This window comes from Sceloporus undulatus, chromosome 1 (assembly GCF_019175285.1).
Source record: "Sceloporus undulatus isolate JIND9_A2432 ecotype Alabama chromosome 1, SceUnd_v1.1, whole genome shotgun sequence".
Classification (NCBI taxonomy): Eukaryota; Metazoa; Chordata; class Lepidosauria; order Squamata; family Phrynosomatidae; genus Sceloporus; species Sceloporus undulatus.
Window position 1 is genome coordinate 258,631,749 of NC_056522.1, and position 19,907 is coordinate 258,651,655.

Below are 19,907 nucleotides of genomic sequence, written 5' to 3' on the forward strand. Positions count from 1 at the left end.
AGGCAAGTCACAAGCCAGAACACCTACCTGCTCCTAGTGGACTTGCACATCATGATGAAGAAACTATGGCATTTACAAACTATAATTTGTAATTTGTAGCTTGTAAATTCTATTTTTATGATGGATTGTAGTTGTGTTTGATGGTTCTTATTTACTGGTTGTATAGTTTCATTTTTGAATAAATATATTTTTTTAAAAAGAAAAGAAACTATGGCCTGATGGTTTTTGGTTTGTTCACTCACTCCTGATCAAGCAGGAAGAACCAGCATACTGTACTGGCTCATGCACAAACTGGAATTCTACTGAATTCTTTCTTGTGGTCTGTGAAAAAGTTACTACTTCAGTCATTGGGCTTGTTGACTTTTTGGCTTTTGCTCTTTATCAGAGTCCCCCCCCCCCACTCCTTTAAAAAAAATTGTGTGTAGCCGCATAGTTATTTGCACCATGGAATTGTCTGACCCAAGAAGAATCAGTAAGCAGTACTGGCCCAGGAGTGTTGCAGATGTTAACAGTTTTCCAAGGAGTAGCTTTGTTTCTCTTCAGCCGCAACAGTATTCTATTGTTTAGGTGGTTTTTGAAGTCTTTGTCTCATAATGCTTTGGCTGTGAGGACTCCTGGAAGCCAGGCATTGGGGAAATAGCTATTGGGAGGCATGCAAAGTGAACCTGTCTTCTCTGGTGGTGGAACATAACTATGCCAGCAGAGCTTTCAGCTTCAGTGGTATTGTAGAGGATATTGGCCTATCGTTTTGCTCTCTTGTATTCATGCATGTACTTTTGCAGCTACTTCTAATTCTACCAGATATTGGGCTTATCAAATTTGACAAAAGTCTCTAGAGTAGGGCTCATGCTTGATTTTTACAATAAGCCTTCAACCTACAAGTGTACATATATCCTCTAGTACTGCTTCTTCCCCACTCTCTCTCTCTCTCTCTCTCTCTCTCTCTCTCTCTCTCAAAGTGTATTATGGAGAAATAGTGTCAAACTGCATGTTGTGTTAACCATATTATTTTAAAATGTGATTAGAACCTTTCATTTTTCTTTTTTACCAAACATCAACCACAGGGATGAGGATCTAATCCAATTGGGACTGCATTGTGGAAGTGTTGGGGAGGGGACTTTATTCTTTTTTATGCTGTGTTGTGATCCTGATTCAGACTGAGATATCGCTGGCTAAAAGGTTATGATAAAGGCTGCTTAATTTTAACAGTTCATTCACTCTTTGACTACAAAGATTGTCCCTTGTGTGTTACTTTTTTGTTTCTAAAATGTCAAAAGTAGCCAATGGCCCAGGGCTTTGCACTCTTTTTATTCCAGCCATCCTGTCTCTCATGCAGTCTGTTGCAAGGAAGAGCAGTTTCATCATTTAGGGAGATTCGAGAGTGCTCATAGTTGACTGTACACATTTGCTCTGCATGTGTGTAGCTGTGTGGCACACATTGGAAGAAGAAAGGCTGCTTCTGTGCTATAGCACTTGCTTCTAGAAACTATGGTCTCATTCTCAGTCTTTCTATGTTGTAGAAACAGTCTCCTGACTGCAAGTAATAAGGTCACTGCCTCCTAGAGTGTGATGAAAATGTGGAAAAGGTTGAGGGACTCAGAACTTTTGATTCATTTGCTTGAACCAGCTTGAGCTCAGCAAATGAGCGTTGTGTCCTGGAAGGAAGGAGTTGTTCCAGTAATAGTGAAAGTTATAATGATAACTGGCTTTGTTGGCAGAGAGTCACCACTGTTTTTCCTGATATTTTCAGTGGCTGCAGGGAGAACATGCGGATTCCTCTTTCACCCATGAAGCTTACATCCATGGACATAGACTTTCTCAAGAAAGTTTCTTGGGATGGAAGAATGTGTTTTTATTGGACTACATGCTCAGTAAGTATATCTTAAGCTCAGATTTTCAGTTTTTTGTTGATCTTAGGTGATCAGTTTCTGTGACAGGCAAGAAAATTGATTTAAACAAATGCACGTATCTATGGGTCTCTGTTCCCTCAAAAACTTATCCATGTAGTCTAATATGGGGGGGGGGGGAAGTATTTGTCTATTATATACTAATCCTTTTCTGTTTTAACTTGTCAGGCCACTAAACAGATTAGTGAGCCATTAATATAAATTGACCACATCAATATATACAAATTAAAATGTGGTAACAATTTTATTTACATTTTTCTAATGCAGCCATTCCGGTGGAGGTGAGATTCTGTTCTGCATTACTGATTGAATACAGAATTAAGGCAGCATTTATTTTAGGTTAATTAATCCAGGGCAATATATTTGCTGCTTTCTTCTTGTTTTCTTGGACTGAGAATTTCAGGCCATCTGCATTTTTAAAATGAGTGCTCCTTATGTAGATTACTGAGTTGTTGCACTCCACATGTACAAAAACATGTTTGAGCATTCTCTTCTAACTTTTGGGATAACACATTCTTTTAAATTAACACTTGCCTATAAATGAGGAAAACCATTATCAGTTGAAAAAATAACTGTGGCAGGATACAGACCACCCCTTTGGGGCAGCCTGCACCCACCCCTTTCCCCGTCGGATCAGGGCCTCAGCTGCCACAGCAGCAGCCCCAGAGGCCCTGATCCGCCACTTTTCTTGGCCTCAGGGAAGCGGCAAAATGCTGCTTCTCCACGGCCTGGAAAGGGATGTCCTTGGGGCTTCATGCCCCAAGGACACCCCGACAGCGGCGGGGAAAGGGACACAGGGGCCGCTTGGGCCCTTTCTCTTTGTATCACTGGCATGGCCATTTAAAGACCACGCCAGCGATACACATGGCTGAAGGAGCTCCGAAATGGAGCTCCTTCTGGTGCCACTGAAAGGGTTCCACAAGCTCCCTCCAGCAGCGCCAGGACATCATGTCTGCGCCGCGCCTTTTGGCTGCAGTGCGGCCGTGACATCGTAATGGTGGCGCCCATGTAGAAAGGGCAGCGCCATTAGAACGTACTAGGGTTGCAGGGCATCTGGAAAGGATGCCCCGAGGCAACCCTAGTAGGTATCCACGCCGGTGCTTTGTGTCGGTCTGGATACCGCAAATGATTACTTTTGATTTTTACATTATGTTCAGTGGTTTGGGCAGCTGCACTCAAAATACAGTGAACATATTTGCAAAAGCAGAAAGGGGATCCAACTGCAAAACAGCTTGTTCCTTCTAAATGTGAATCACTCTTGGTTGTTATGTTCTATAAGGTATTACCAGTGGAAAGGAAGCATAATGGCAGTATGGCGGACAAGTTTTAGATTGCAAGGACTTGTTCCTGGTGCAGGTCAGCAAAAGTTACTTAATTAACATGTATATTTTCTAACTTCTGCATGACACTCTGAAAATGAACATACCTGATCCAGGAAAATTAAAAGGAAGAAAAAATTAGTAATGTTTATTCTCTTCTGTCATGAGAATAGTAGAGAAAATAAACCCTCCAGTTGTTTCTGAACTGCAACTCCTACCATTGCTCACTATTAGCTTTGCTAGGTAAGGTCTTTTGGGAGTTGGAATCCAACAAAATGTGGAGGGCAACATGATTTCCACCCCTGATGTAAAGAGAATATTAAAAAAATTACAAAACATGTGAACTGAAGCAGTCTGACCTGTTCCTTATAGCATCAGCAGTTTGATAGTTAACTCAAGTGATTCTCCAGTTTCATCGACATCAGTCAGTAAAAAAAGTGTTTGAACCACTCCAGCATAACTAAAATAAAACACTATTTTAAAAACTATGCCCTTTATTGTTGCTGTAATGAATAGCACTAATTGAGAATGGGGGTGTGTGTGTGGAATTAACCTAAGATCACCCCCATATGAACAGAAAAGCAAGAAAGCTGCTCATGAGCACCAAGGTAGTTTATTTATTCACAAGTAGATCCACCAACTACAATGGCTCAGGTGTCCTACTTGAAACTGAATCATTACCAGCTTTTGGGTCAGCTGTGCATCTTTTAGCTGAGAATTTCATGCAGAAGGCTAGTCTTCTCTTTGCCAGTAGATTTTCTCTTGAAATTGCCTCCCAGGTGTTTTCAAGACACAGATGAAACCCCTTCTAGCCAGCAGACTCCCGGTGTCTGTTCAGACATCTCAGAGAATATGGGGGAAGGTGGTATACCTCTTTAAAAATCAACTTGCTTTGGAACCAATCTAAAAGTATAGCATAGGCCAGCAGCACAATCTGATCTCTTGCAATCACCACTATCTCCTCTAAAGACACATTTCTGGGGGGAAGGTTGATGTGAACAACTGATGCATATTTTGACCTCTAAATTATGAGGTAGCTAGGGCAAAATTTAGAATGACTTCACAGATTACATGAATAGAAAAAACTGTAGGCCTTTACTACACAGTTGCCATTACCAAGTCTCTAGAAAAAATGGGGATGCTGGAGAGAAACAGCTGGCCATTAACTCTCCAGAGATATTCAGGATATGATACCAAAGATGATCTTCAGCACGTGCCATTAGCCCTGTATGCCTGTGGCAGCTGTGCCTATAAGAGAACGGGGCTGATTGAATACCACAGCTGCCATTTCCTTTAAGGGCCTTCAGAATAGGCCCTTTAGACATTGAAACTGAATGGAACTGCTATGCAAAACTGTGTTTGGGCTACTTACAGAACAGTCTGTTATATCAGTTCTAGCATTTCAGAAAGGGTTATGGGGAGAATTCTTCTTAAGGTTAAGAGGTAAGGCATGTGTAACTTTCTTGATGTGACACTCAGATGAAAGAATGGATTTGAATAGTTGTTTAGGTGAGCAGAATGCTGGTGAAGAAAGTATGGAATGAATTACTGTATAGCTTATAATGTGAGACAGTGAATCACTTCTCCATGTAGTCAGATGAGTTAGCATAATTTCTTTTGCTGTGTAGAACAAAGAACCAAATTTTGACTGTGGATCTTCCATATCTCATACTAAAATATAGTCTAGGAGCCCCTTTGAATTGTGCCTAGTGTCCTAATGTAACAGAATTCTGAGATGGCTGGTGTCAGAGTTAATATAAATAATATAACCCAATAGGTCTTTGAATATTCAGATCAAGATGCCTACAGCTAAACCATATTTTTTGTAGAACATCCTCTTACTTTGAATGTATTCCTGTCTCCATTCTGTGAGAAATCTGTTACTCTAGTCACAAAAGTATATGGGCTTTGTAAGGCAAACTACTGAATTGCTGAGTCCAGAATAAATCCCAGTAGATACTATGGAACAAGCAGTGTTTGCCTTTCTTTAGCAAACTTGTATTGGGAAAGTAACCAATAACTTTGTGTAGCATTGGGTGTGTGCTTTTGTTATGTGACTTCCTTACTGAAATGGCTTTAGGAAGGACTTTGGTATCATCTTTAAGGATCAAACAGCAATCTTAACATTGTTAGTTAATCACAGAGGTATCTCCAGGAATTTCAAACTCATTCCAAAAAGCATCTCCCCTGACAAGAACCTGGCATTTCCACAAAGTCAATTCCTGACCCTTTTCAGCTGCCACATTTGAATTAGCCACATACAGCATATTTTCAACATTGTCAAAAAACTACCTTACTCTTGTAAGAATCTAGAAGGACAAGAAAATGCAGGTGTGAGATGGTGCTGTCATAATTCATTGACTACATTTGAATGATCAGTATATCAGATCTACGAACTAAGATATGAATGAAACTTTGAATGCATACAGAATCACCTTAACTTGTATGAACTGAGAACAAGCCAGAGAGATTTCCATTAATTATAGTTTCTTGTTTTCTCCAAGCATGGAAACTATGGTTGCCAATTGTGCAACAAGCCAGGATGTTAACTGTGGTTTTGTATACTCACTTATTTTGAAGCTAATATTGGATATTATCTTGGTTCTGATAAAATAGAAATTTATGATTAATGAATGCCTTTCTGGTTTTGTTTTTGACTGGTGTACATGGGGTGGGGTGGGGCAAAACAGTATACCAAAAGATGTGTTCCTATTTCAGTTTGTTGAAATACTGGCCAGGGGTATCATTAGGAAGGTACGGGTGTATGTGGAACACACCAGGTGACACCCTCAACAGGAGTGACACCACTGCTCTGCAGACATCCAGACATCTGCCTTTTGGAAGAAAAGGGTATGGTGTTTGCCGTCATCCCTTTAAAATGCTGAACTTTTTAAAATCAATGAAACACAAAGAGAAAATTTAGATGCAGAGATCACATTAGAGGAAGTAGAAAAAGCAATAGAAAAAAATAAAAATGGTAAATCACCGGGCCCAGATGGATTTCCGATAGAATTTTATAAAATCTTTAAAAATGAAATAAAAGAACCATTATGGACAGTCATGAACAGTATTTTAGGTGGGAAAATACCGGAAACTTGGAAAGAATCGGAGATAATTTTGGCCTGTTACAGACTGCCAAAATAAAGCTGTTTCCGGTCTCTTTGGAGGTATGCTATTTAAATGATGCATGGGTCCTAAGAGTCCGGAGGTCACGCCAAAGCCACACTCCATTCCTAAGCACCAGAGTGCAGCTTTTGGTGCAGCTTCCAGATTCTTAGGATGCATGCATCATTTAAATAGCATACCTGCAAAGAGACCCGAAGCAGCTTTATTTTGGCAGTCTGTAACAGGCCATTGTTACAGAAGGAGGGTAAAGATTTATTAGAAGCAGCAAATTGTAGGCCGATTTCATTACTTAATTTGGATTATAAAATTTTCGCAACAATTATGGCTCAAAGACTCAAAAGATGTATAGAAGATAGGGTAGACGAAGACCAATGTGGATTCCTCCCAAAAAGATATATGAAAAATAATTTGAGGTATATACTAAATGTTTTAGAATATTATGAAAGAAATAATGACAAAAAATTAGGCATGATTTTTGTGGATATGGAAAAGGCGTTTGATTCGGTCAATTGGGAAGCTTTATTGGAAATTATAGAAAATTTAAATATCGGACCAAACTTTAAAAGATGGATTTCACAAATTTACACAGAACAAAAAGCAAGAATCAACATTAACAGAGACCTATCAAGACCAGTTGATATTGAAAGGGGTACAAGGCAGGGTTGCCCTCTATCTCCTCTTCTTTTTTTACTAATAATGGAAGTTCTAATGATCAGAATAAAAAACAACAAAATGATACAAGGTGTGAAAATAAAACAATATGAGTATAAAATCTGTGCCTTTGCCGACAATATAGTGATAAATTTGGAAGACCCACAAAATAAAATAATAAATTTGATGAATATAATTGATGAATTTGGGATATATAAGGATGTAAAATTAATAAGGACAAATCGGCAATTCTAACGAAAAATATGAACTTAGAAGAGGAGATGGAGATAGAAGAAAAAACAGGAATAAAAATAAGCAAAAAAAATAAAATACCTGGGTATATGGATAACAAAAAAACTAATGAATTATTTGAGAATAATTATATAAGATTATGGTCAGAAATTAAAAAAGATGTAATGAATTGGGAAAAATTACAATTATCCTTACTAGGTAGAATAGCAGCAATAAAAATGTCGATATTACCGAAAATTCTTTTTTTATTTCAAATGATTCCTATAATAAATTCAAACAAACCATTCAAAATTTAGGAAAGAGACATATCACGTTTTATATGGCAGAATAAGAGACCAAGGATTAAACTAAAACTTTTGCAGGATGCCCAAGAGAGAGGGGGGATGTCGTTACCAAATTTACAATTATATTCCAATGTGTGTAGTTTAGTATGGATAAAAGACTGGCTGAAATTAGAAGAGAGAAGGGTGTTAGAATTAGATGGAGAAGGACTGAGTTTTGGTTTTCACGCTTATCTAGCCTATGATAAAGAAAAAGCTAATCAACTAATTAATAACCACTGTGTGAGAAAGAATCTATTGAAAGTATGGAATAAATATAAAAGAAACATTATTCACAAACTCCCAATGTGGTTATTACCTCATGAAGCCATCTATAGGAAAGAAATGATAAGGAGGGAGAAATGGTTTACCTATAGGGAATTAACTAAGGAACAGTCAGGTAAAATAATAATAAAGACCCAAGTGGAATTGGAGAAAATAGGTTTTGATGCAGGATGGTTTGCCTATAGGAGGATCTATGAAAGACTGATGAAAGATATAAAAGAATATGGTGAGGAAGAAAACAAAACAGAGTTAGAAACACTATTAATCAATGATCAAGAAAAACTAATTGGGAAAATCTATAGAAAATTACTACAATTGGATATGGAAAATGAAACTAGTAAGGATACGATGGTAAAGTGGGCTAGCTCTCTTTATTATAATATACAATTAGGGAAGTGGGAACATGTTTGGAGAAAAGGGTTGAGATATACAGCATCACAAAATATAAAAGAAAACTGGTTTAAAATGTTTTATCACTGGTACTTAACCCCAGAAAGATTAGCAAAAATCTATAAAAATAAAAACAACAAATGTTGGAAATGCAAAGAGGTAACAGGGACATTTATACACTGTTGGTGGAACTGCAAAAAGGTAAAAAAAATTGGAAACAAATTAGAGACTTAATTAGTGAAATTTTACATATTAAGTTAGAATTAAAACCAGAAAGCTTCCTGTTGAGTATATTTGACAATGAAATGGAAACGAAATACGGAAAACAACTTTTTTATATGGTAGCAATAGCAAGAATGCTATTAGCACAAAAATGGAAATCAAAGGATATGCCAAAGAAAGAGGAATGGGTATTGAAACAAATGGAAATAATAGAAATGGATAAATTAACTCAAATAATAAGAGAGAAATCTATAGGGCATATCTCGAAAAAAATTAACCAAGAATGGGACTTAATGTTTGAATATATGAGGAAGCAATGGGGGAGCTTGTGGTACTTAACTTGATTGTAGATTGTATTTGTTTCAAGGGTATTTTTTATTTGAATATCTATTGAATAAGTATAGCATTCGTAATGGAGAAGGAAATAAGGGGTAAAGAAACAAATAGGAAGAATAAGATGTAAGTATAGTTAGTAGTGAAGAAGATGATAAAAGAATAGGTGAGATAAATAGGTTGTGTATAAGAGATACTAGAAGTAACATACTACGCAAAGAGGATGGAAGTCATAGGTTTTAATTTAAAGGTTGGAGGGTGGTTTGGGTGGGTGGGGTGGGGAGTGGGTTATGTTGTTGTGTTATGTTGTGTTGTGTATGTTAAAAGATTGATATGTTGTGTTGTAAATTTTGTTAATAAAATTAATTAATTAAAAGTGCTGAGGAGATGGTGTGAGTGGATTGAGGCTCAGTGGAAAGAAAAAGGAGAGGCCTTAGGGTTTGTTTGTTTGTTTTTTAAATGCATTTTAATTTTTTAAAAAATTAATTTTTAAATTTTTTTTATTCTTTTTACATTTTCTTTAAAAACATCTCACCAACTTTTCACTTTACCACATGAAACAATGTGCATATAAATACATTTAAGCTGTGCATATGACACTGTAATTTAAAGGTATAATTTTATTTTGCTAGTTGTTTATGTCACAACTATTACTATTACATTCACTGGTATATGGGAATTATGATTTATGAGTAACATTAGTACAAGAAACATTACTAAGGATTCTATATGGGAGGAGGTCAATGGGGGGCTGACACCATGAATTACTGAGCTAGGTGACACCACCCTAGTGATGCCACTGATACTGTTCATCAGTTTTCTGAACCAGATGATTTTCTACCCATCATTGATAAGTGCACATTTAATAACTATGCATGTAAGATAATATGTTCCAAGAAATTATAGTATGCCAAGACGATGGATGCTATGTGGAATACCTTCATTGCAGATGGTTTGAAAGAGTCCACCTAGGAGGAAAAGGTGGCAAAGGAAAGTGTCAGATCAAACACAATACTGGATAGATGCTTAAGTGTTACTTACGAATTGTTGTACAAGTAGGAATCACAGCTCCTGGCACACATCTGCCACTCTATATTAGTGTTGCTTGATTTACATTAGAGAAGAGAAATCTTGAATAAGTTGGATCCTGTGTTTTCTTCTTCTGCTGGTATAAGAGTTCAGCTTATGGGATACTCCTGCTGACAGAGGCATTGAGAAGGTGATTTCTCACTCTTTCTTCTATTGCATCTACTGATGCCCTCTAAAAAATTGTTCCAGAGATTGGGCGGGGGGGGGGGGGTTGGGCTTTGGGAAAGTATGAGGGTTGACAGGGAGAAGAACAGGCAAAAATTGTCTCATCTTTCTTTCTTTCCAGGGATCCTTTGTTTAGTTAAACACCTTCTACATATGGACAGTCTAAGTTAGGATAAAACCAATGGTTCTATGGTCCATTCTGTAATTGCAGTCATTAAATAATGACTGTGATTGTTGTGGCTTATGAACTGTGCTTTGGTTCACAAAAGATAAAAGATAGGAGTTGCTTCCTGGTTGACAAATTACCCAGTTCTACTAACTATCACCTTAAGGTCAGTAGGAGCTTTTACATCTATCATCCACCTAGCATATGTTGATCTTGGGGGACCAAAATCAAGAGCCTTGAATTTGGGCTGTATGCTTTCTTGTTTCAACTCAGCATTATTGTTTCTGCTCCAAACAATTCATTATTGACAGTCCTGTGAACATGTCACAAAGATTTTAGTATATCTTACCTATGATATCTTTAAACTATTAAAATATAAAGCCCAATCTCATGTTTACTCAGAAGCGATTCACCTTTATTTTAGAGCTACATTTAAAAAGCAGTTAGTTCTCTTTATTGTTTTTATCCCAAAGTAGTTTGTTACCCTTATATGTATATTTAAATTGACATTTTCCTTGTCTCTCAAAAAACCAAGCAGGTAGTTACATTAGTTACTTTTAAATATCTGAATGCACCAAGCCATTGATCTGTGATATAAAGCAGAATCTTCTCCCAGTTACTTCATTTTCTCTGTGATACAGCAGCATGAGGCATAGCATGAGTCCATACTTGAACCATGTGATGTTCCTCTTTTATCATTTAGTGAGGCCACACCCTTGTAACTGTACAAGTACCATAACAACTTAATTGTACTGCAAAGAGAAAACTGTTTTCTTTTGTTGTGTTATACAGTAATCATAAGACAATCAACTGTGTCTTGGTTATTGCAAAAGACAATTATAAATAGTTATTTGTAACTAGCTATATCAGAGCTCTGCAGTATTCTGCGTAGAATTTCCACTCAGTCCCTAGAATTGGAAGCATTGACTCTCTTCACTTCCAAAAGCTAGAAAGACCTGATGGTTGGGATGTATGGCAATATAGATCCTGTATGAATGAGGCCACGATGGATTTCATCTGTCATGAAAATTATCCTATAGAAAAATTGCCACCCACTCAGGAAGCTCTTTTTTAACATATTTGACAGGCTGTGAGGCAGCCTGGAATTTGGGTCACAAGCTCTATGGTATAGCAGCTGACACTTTTCCAGAAAACTTTGGCTAGACTGAAATGGACAAATTACAGATAAGAATTTCAAGAATTCCAGAGGTTTTCAACGTATGTAGGAAGCTGATTTGAGTTTTTCTACAAGAGCAGTTATTAGGAAAAGATAATCTGCAATATACACTACTTTGTAAGTGGAAATGTAACATAGCTGTAAACTATTCATTTTAATATAAAAGTTCATGAGACTAACTTTGTATGTAGCTAGATAAAAGAAAAACTTTTCTGTGTCTGTCTGACATATGCCAAATAATTATGCAAACAGATTTCACTGTTTTTTTTAAAAAAATTAATATAGACTCTTGACTATCAGTTTTGTACGTGACCATTGTTAAAAATTGAGGGTCTCTTTCCTTAGTCATATTAGATTATAATGATTTGATATTTCCCTGCCCCAATGGTTGGTGCTTTTTATCTACTGTGTAATTGACGTATGAATAATTATGCTGGACCTCCTATTAGATGCCATCCAACAGCATGCAGAGAGTATCACCTCCAATACAGAGCTCCATAATAAGTTTCCTCATAATGTTGTGAAATAGAATCTAGTTAGTATTACATGTAATATGTTGTTTATTATAAGAACATGCAATATGAGAAGCATGGCTTACAACATGATACATAACATGGCTGGTAATACAAGGATGAGACTCTGCACAATCTACACAAATGTAGATACCAACTCTGTCCCTAGGTTAGATTGTACGCCATAGGCAGGTTTACTCTTTTATATTTATTGTTTTTATGTACAGCACTGTATAAATAAAGAATAATAATAATAACATCTACTTTGGCAGCAATATTACAAGAGCTAAAAACATCACCCACAACTTCAGAGATGCATTTACTGTACTTGCTCTTCCTCCAATGTGATATATGCCATATTATGTCAGCAATGCCCCTCTACACTCTGTATTAGATAAACAAGACAGTCTCAATGCAAAAGGATTAATGGAGGCAAATCTGAAATTAAAAACCAGTTGCAGAACATTTGAACCTCCCTGAACATATAGTGAGGTATTTACAGGTCATAGTCCATGAACAAGGATAATACAAAGGATGGCTAGAAAGAGGAACAGCCGAATTGAATTATATTACAAAGTTTAATCCATTAGTTGAGGTATGAACAAAGACAATGGCTTTATGGCACACTACAAGAGTCCTCGCTAATGCATATATAATTAAAGGAATATTCTCAAAATTTGAACCCAGGGAAATTGAGTTTTGGTAAGAAGATCTACCTAATCTCTATTTTTAGAAGTGGACGTCACCAGTTGTTAATAGTTGGTAAAGAATATTTCTGCTGAACCTTCCTGCTTGATAAAGAAAATTTCTGCTTGATAACTATTGGCCTCATTCACACTCATGTTTTTGCACTGGAATGATTCAAATTGCTGCATCTGTTTGACACAGAATAGATGTTCAGACTATTTTTGCCACGATCGAAGCTTTCTGTGGCAATTTAACCCACTTTATGTTCACATTTAATTTGGAAACAATTAAAAATGGCGATCAGAGCTGGCATTTTTTAAGAAACTGTCGATCAATCAACCTGCATCGTAGCCATTGTGACGTATTGTAGATCTTGTTCAACAATAAACAACAATTGCACAATTTTTAAAGCATTATCACGCAGAAACCAGAAACAATCCCCTCCATGCCACCCACAAATCTCCTATTCCAGCAACAATCCCATTGATGCCTTCCAAGATTTGCCCATAGCAGCAACAATCTCATTGATGCCACCCACAAATCCATGCATGCCAGGGAAGAATCCTGTATGGCAGCTATGAATCCATGCATGCCGGGGAAGAATCCCCTATGGCACCCAGAAACACTCCTGCCCAAACCCACACAAATGCAACAGTGCACAGAAACTGCCAATTTTTTTTAAAAAAAATTATACCATACTGTGCCCCCCACAGGAACCCCCTCCCTGACTTTCCCAACCTCTGACCAACAGGGAAATGGGAACCAGTTCATCAGCAGAAGTGGAAAACAGCTGTGTGGTGACTTAAAGGGACCACTTAATAGTGCGGGAAATTTGAATTAACAGGATTTAAGGAGTCGGTATCATGGAACTGCAAGTGCTGAAAGGGGGAAAACAATGGCAGTTTGCCAACACTTGTGGGATGGGTATGTTCCACCTTCTGCCCACCCTCTGCCCATTGCCCCTCCCTCCTGACTGCCCTGAATGGGATCGGCATCACATTCCCATTGGCGGCTCCCTAAAATAACATGGTTCTTTTGAAAATATGTGGCAAATGTCTTGCTTTCAAAAGAACTGGGTTAAGGGGGATTTGCATCCCCCCTCCTGAAATTCAGGTCGAGAAAAACCGGCGCTTGTGTGAACCACCTCATAGAATCATAGAATCATAGAATTGGAAGAGACCGCATGGGCCATCCAGTCCAACCCCCTGCCATGCAGGAAATCCAATCAAAGCATCCCCAATAGATGGCCATCTAGCCTCTGCTTAAAGACCTCCAAGGAAGGAGACTCCACTACACTCCGAGGGAGTGTGTTCCACTGTCGAACAGCAGAACCAATGGGGGCAAAGTCCCACTGCCCAGCTGTAGCTTGCATCCATTGTTCCGGTTCCTGTTCTCTGGAGCAGCAGAAAACAAGCTTGCCCCCTCCTCAATATGACATTCTTTCAAATATTTAAACAGGGCTATCATATCACCTCTTAACCTTCTCCTCTCCAGGCTAAACATCCCCAGCTCCCTGAGTCGTTCCTCATAGGGCAAGGTTTCCAGACCTTTCACTATTTTAGTCGCCCTCCTTTGGATACGCTCCAGTTTCTCAATGTCCTTTTTGAATTGTGGTGCCCAGAACTGCACACCTCCTTTTAAACCAGTTCCCAAACCGGTTCAAAACGTCATGTGAATGAGTAAATCTAACTTTAAAGCTGACTGAGTGATTTTAGGATAGCCTGTGTCTCCGAGGATGATGGAATGTGACTGGGAGAAATGTATGGAAAAAATTATGTGAGATTTAAGTAAAATTTTCCCTTTGAAGAAGAATAACTGAGGTAGCTGGGACTGGGTGGGGGGGGGGGCTGCAGCTTTTGTTGTGATACGTGGAAGAAATTTGCTTTATTGCTGTTTGTGTTTCTAGGAGGTGAGTGTTGTGCCTGGTGATCCTCCTCAGACCCACTAGCCATGCCAGGGATTGTGGTTTTCCGGCGTCGCTGGTCTGTAGGCAGTGATGACCTTGTTTTGCCCGCCATCTTTCTCTTCCTCCTTCATACCACATGGTAAGTGAAAACAGCTTAAAAACACAGCTTTCCTTGTTTTGATTTGCTGCTCCAATTTCTAGTTGTTGGTAGCATCCTCCTTCTACTGTAAAATATTCAAAATGCTACATTTTCATACTAACTTGTATTACAGGTACTGTGTATTATTTATGTAATACATTCATTGAGTGCAGTAAAAATTGTGATAAATTTTAAATATAGTAAAGTGCATTTCCAAACTAAATTGGAAACATAGAATACAAATCATTACAGTAAAACAGGGGAGTTTTTTTTTTAAAAAAAAAACCTAAATTCAGACTTATTCAATTAAATATCTGGAAGAGCAGGATAAGAAGCTAAAAACAGAGGAGCTACTGCATAGAATGTCCTGTCTGAGGACCCCAGCAACTTCACTTCTCCAGTGAAGGTGAGAGATGTAACAAGGCCTTCAGTGAAGAATGGAAACTCCATGGGGGTACATACAGATGGTGATGATCTTTTCTATAACATCAAGCTATGTAGGATGCCATAGGTAACAATTATCACCTGGAACTGGCTTGGAAACAAAAGGCTCTGTTAAGAGTGGAGAGGAACAAAGGAATGTGAGAATGGCCCCCCACCCCACATATCAGGACCTAAGTGCTAGAAAGCAAATGCTTTAAGTAAATCTTGGAGACGCATACCACAGGAGAAGAGGTGGGTACGTAATGGGATTTAAAGATAGGCTTTTGAAATGTGTCTTGGAAACTAAACAGAGTATTGGAATGATGGATTCTTTTTGGGTTACTGCAACTGTAGTGCTTATCACTCATATAGAATTAAGTAAAAATTATAAGACTAATAATATTCAAAATATTTTGTCATATGTTAAGAAGCAGGGCTTTGACCTCAGTGTGGAATTATTACTGATTTATATGCACCATTTTTACAGTATTGTAGAAGCTGCACCAGTATACTTAACTACTGTAAAAAATAATATAGGTGTGTACATGACACTAAATGGCATAAATCATAGAAGAAGTTCACATGAACTATGTGCAAACATATGCAACTGCAGTACTCCCATAATAAAGAGCACATTTCAGGGCACACCAGAATACCTTTCCCACTGACAGAGTTCCATACTGTTTCCTGGAAGGCTGCTAAAACACCAAATTTATTTCTAAACCAGCTAAAAACAATTAAAAAGTACCGTATATGTTCAACTATAAGTCAACCTCATGTATAAGTTGAGGCCAGGTTTTGTGGCTAAAATTATGGATTTTGATATGACTCATGGATAAGTTGAGAGTAAAACTTAGGGGTGTGTAACAAAGGATGCAAAGGATGAAGCAAAGAAAAATAGTGGCAGAAGACTTTTAAAATTCCAACAGGCATAACTGTTTGTGCTCATACTAAAGGCTTTATGGATGAGAGAATATAGAGGGGGTGTGAGTGCTTCCAGAACAGATGACTCTCTTGCCTTTCACCAGGGGATGGTTCCTTTTTTATAAGAATTAAAAGTATAGTACAGTTCTTACATTGACCTGTGGATAAGTCAACTCAGGTTTTTGGAGTCAATTTTTTGACTAAATTTTCTAGACTTATACATGAGTATATACAGTAAACAATATTACTAACGTGCTTACAATAAATGAAACCACTAGAAATTGCATCATATCTAATGCCAGAATTTCTCAGTAGATGATAAATCATCTGAAAACTACTCTGGTCATGCCCTCACAGAATAGTTGGAAAATAAAAACATTAAACTACTTCAAAATATAGACTCAGTTCAATAGTCTCTCTAAGGAAGGTTCCATTGCATAGGTGCCACAACTATAGCCTGAAGTCAGTTGTTAGTTCCAACTAGTGTATCCACTGAGTTAATGGAATTTACATAAGTGTTGACTTACCAGATTTTTGTTCATTCTGTAGATCTACTATAGTTGGTACTAACAAGCAACTTTAGACCTGAAGAAGCCCCACCCTTCATTTCTGCAGCTTTTACATCCAGCAAGAAATTGTTTTCACTGAGGCTCTTGATGCATTGGGAGCCTTCTGTAGTGGGCCCTTGGTATCCCCTGGGGTCTGGTTCCAGGACCCATTTTGGATACCAAATTCTGTTGATGCTCCAGTCCCATTAAACACAGTGGCCTAGTAAAATGCTCTCCCTTATATATAATGGCAAAATCAAGGCTTTCTTTTGGGAATTTGTATCTTTTTTTTGGAATATTTTCAAGCCATGGATAAAGGGTCTGTGGATACAGAGGACTGACTGTACAAGAAAAGGCAGTCTTCAAGACATCCTGACTTAGGGCACTACAGATTTAAAGGCAAAATCAACACTTTGGAGTTCAGTCAGAAACAAATTGGAAGCTACTGCAGGTTTTTTGGCTTACAGCCACTAATACATTTTTATAAGCTTCTTTCAAGATTTGTTTTAATTTAACATATATACACAATTATAACTCGATCTCATGTATAAGTCGAGAGCAGATTTTGGGAACAAAATTAAGGAATTTGATGTCACCCAAGGAAACATTAAGGGTAAAACTTAGGGGCATGTAACAAAGGATCTAAAGAATGGAGCAAAGGAAAATTAAGCCAAAGAACTTACAAAATTCCAGCAGGCATAACTGTTTGTTCTCACACTAAAGGCTGGATGGATAAGAGAGTAGAAGGAGCGATCAGTGCTTTTAGGGCGGATTATTTATTTATTTATTTATTTATTTATTTCTATTCCACCCAATCACAAGGAATCCGGGCGGGTTACAGCAATAAAAATACTGTACATAGAGAATACAATAAAATACAATACAATAAAATAAAATAAGATAAAAGAGAGTGACATAAGTCCCAGAATTCACAGCCACACCTGATGGACTGTGCCTGTCTTTTTCACCCCCTCCCAGGTCTGATGATGACAGTTGGTATATTGTTGGATTATACTCATGCCTTTCACCAGGTGGTGGTTCCTTTTTTTTTTTAATGAGTTAAAGTACAGTAGTTATATTAACCTGTGGATAAGTCAACTCACTGGCAGTTTTAGTTTTGTGAAGGGACTTCATCTTCCTCATAAGTACCTAGCCTCTCATAACTGCCAATCTCAATACTCCATACCAGTTCATATATATTGCTTGTTCCCATAGCTAGCTGTTGTGATTGCCACTCTCTATTCTCTCATATCCCAAAGAGCTGTATAGAAGGCAGAATTAACAATTTTTTTTAATGGGGGTTCAAAAGTTCAGTTGCCAGAGAACTAAGGGGTGCTGGAGGGAGGAACACAAGTACACACACATGCGCTGAATGCATGTTCTTAAATATTCCTGTGAGGGCAAGCAAAGTTATGAAATCTTTGATGCAGTGAATTTAAACTGCTTCACTTTTATAATGCAGGCATGTTTTCATATGTCATGTGTGTATCCTTGTTCTGGCAAGCATGACAAAAACTGTGTTGGCATATAACTGTTGAATGTGAACAGCATGAGTCTTCCACATTTTCGTCTGCCCTCTCGTGACAATTGAGAGAATGTGCAGGCTTTTACTGTTCTTTTCCAGATCTCCTGATGGCAATGATGAAGTAAATAGATCTGTTGAAAGAGCCTCTTTTTCTCTCTGTTGACATAGAGGAACACAAAGTAAGTTCTGGGATGTCATCCAGAACTCTGTGTGTAGGTAGAAAGTGACTTCATTAATTTATCATAATTAACTACTATATGAGCAGTATATAAATGTATACTATAAATAAATGATATATTTGTAAATTCCAACATTGTAGTTGGCTAAATGTAATACTTGCCTATAATCTCAGAAACCCATAATCATTTGCATGTATCATTGGTGATAGACCATTCATAGCTAAATCTGGAAACCTGGTCATATTTGCTTCTTGAACATTCACAAAACAATTATGTTATGAATAATATATTAACAGTGCAGTAACACCTTAAAGCCAACTGTTTTATTCTGGCATGGGTTTGCACACATGACTGTTAGTTTAATAATGCTTAAAATAAACAGTTCTATAGAAATTGAGGAAAAGACATTTCCCTTCCCAAAGAGCAATGTTCAAAACATTGCCAAAACACAAGATGCCGTCTCCTTATTTCTGATAAGTGATGAATATGCCTCAAGATTTATTATATGTGGCTTCTTTGTGTCAGGTTTATAATACTTTCTGTTGTGCTGTTTGGACTGGCATACAATCCCAATGAGACCTGCTCTCTCAACCTGGTGGACCACGGGAGAGGCTATTTGGGTATTTTGCTCAGTTGCATGATCGCAGAAGTTGCAATCATCTGGCTCAGCATGCGTGGCAGTATCCTGTACACAGAACCCCGGGACTCAATGCAATATGTGCTGTACGTCAGACTGGGTGAGTACTGTGACAAGGGGACTTTATAAATGTATGACCTTGATGCAGCCATCTGTCACACTCTGAAATGATTTTCCTTTCAGCACACTGATATATATTATCATATACCCTAAAAATTAGTCCTTCAGCTGTTTCTACAGAATAAGAATATTCAGTTCTTTTAGAATATTAATATGGCAGAGGAGAATCCTATTTTTCAAAATTTCTACTGGCTTAATTGTCTTCTTACTCAAGGACACTTTGAAAGCACTAAGGACACTTTTTAATGTGGATACATACCATGTGAATGCTGTTAGAGTGGAGTGTGTAATTGATTAATTGATTTCAATATTTCAACCCTGCCCTGTATCCAAAGGATCTCAGGGAAGTTTACAGATAAAATGAAAACAACAGTTTTAAACTGTGTAAAACAATAAAATAATTGTAAATAAAACATATTAAGCAAAATAATGAGTTAAATGAGATTTAGAAGTTTAAAACAATTTAAAACTATGTACAGTAGTATTTGAGAGGAATCAATGAAGCCCAAAGGCTTTGGTGAACAGCTAAGTTTTAACTGGTACCTAAATAAAATCAGTCTCAGCACCAGTTGGGCCTCTAAGGAAAGAAAACTGCACAGTTGAGGTTCCTCAGTTGAAAAGGCCTTCTACCATGTCCCCATGCAGTGTATTGACCTCACAAGTGGGACATAGAGGAGAGCCCACCCAGCAGATTTGTAGTATTTCATTTTGCATTTTCTACATCTGTAGAACTTGTTTGGGCCTGATCTGCCATGGAGCCTGTGGCCTGTTACAGACAGCCAAAATAAAGCTGCTTCGAGTCACAGTGGAGGTATGGTGTTTCAATGATGCATATGTCCTAAGAGTCCAGAAGCCACACCAAAGCCACGCTCCAGTCCTTAGGGCTGGAGCGTGGCTTTGGTGCG

At 37.8% G+C, this 19,907-nt stretch overlaps 1 protein-coding gene across 5 annotated transcripts in view; it reads left to right on the forward strand.

The window, feature by feature from the left end:
• Window positions 1–19,907, forward strand: part of DAGLA (diacylglycerol lipase alpha) — a 162,649-nt gene that overhangs the window by 81,537 nt on the left and 61,205 nt on the right. For 3 of the 5 annotated variants that reach the window (XM_042464710.1, XM_042464700.1, XM_042464716.1), the window contains exons 2-4: window positions 1,751–1,871; window positions 14,508–14,646; window positions 18,771–18,982. The exons of 1 other annotated variant lie outside the window; for it this stretch is intronic. In XM_042464710.1, coding sequence (XP_042320644.1) covers window positions 14,552–14,646; window positions 18,771–18,982 — 307 coding nt within the window. In that variant the 5' untranslated portion in view covers window positions 1,751–1,871; window positions 14,508–14,551. The remainder of the gene's footprint in view (window positions 1–1,750; window positions 1,872–14,507; window positions 14,647–18,770; window positions 18,983–19,907) is intronic. One more of the 5 variants, XM_042464726.1, reaches the window with a different exon arrangement.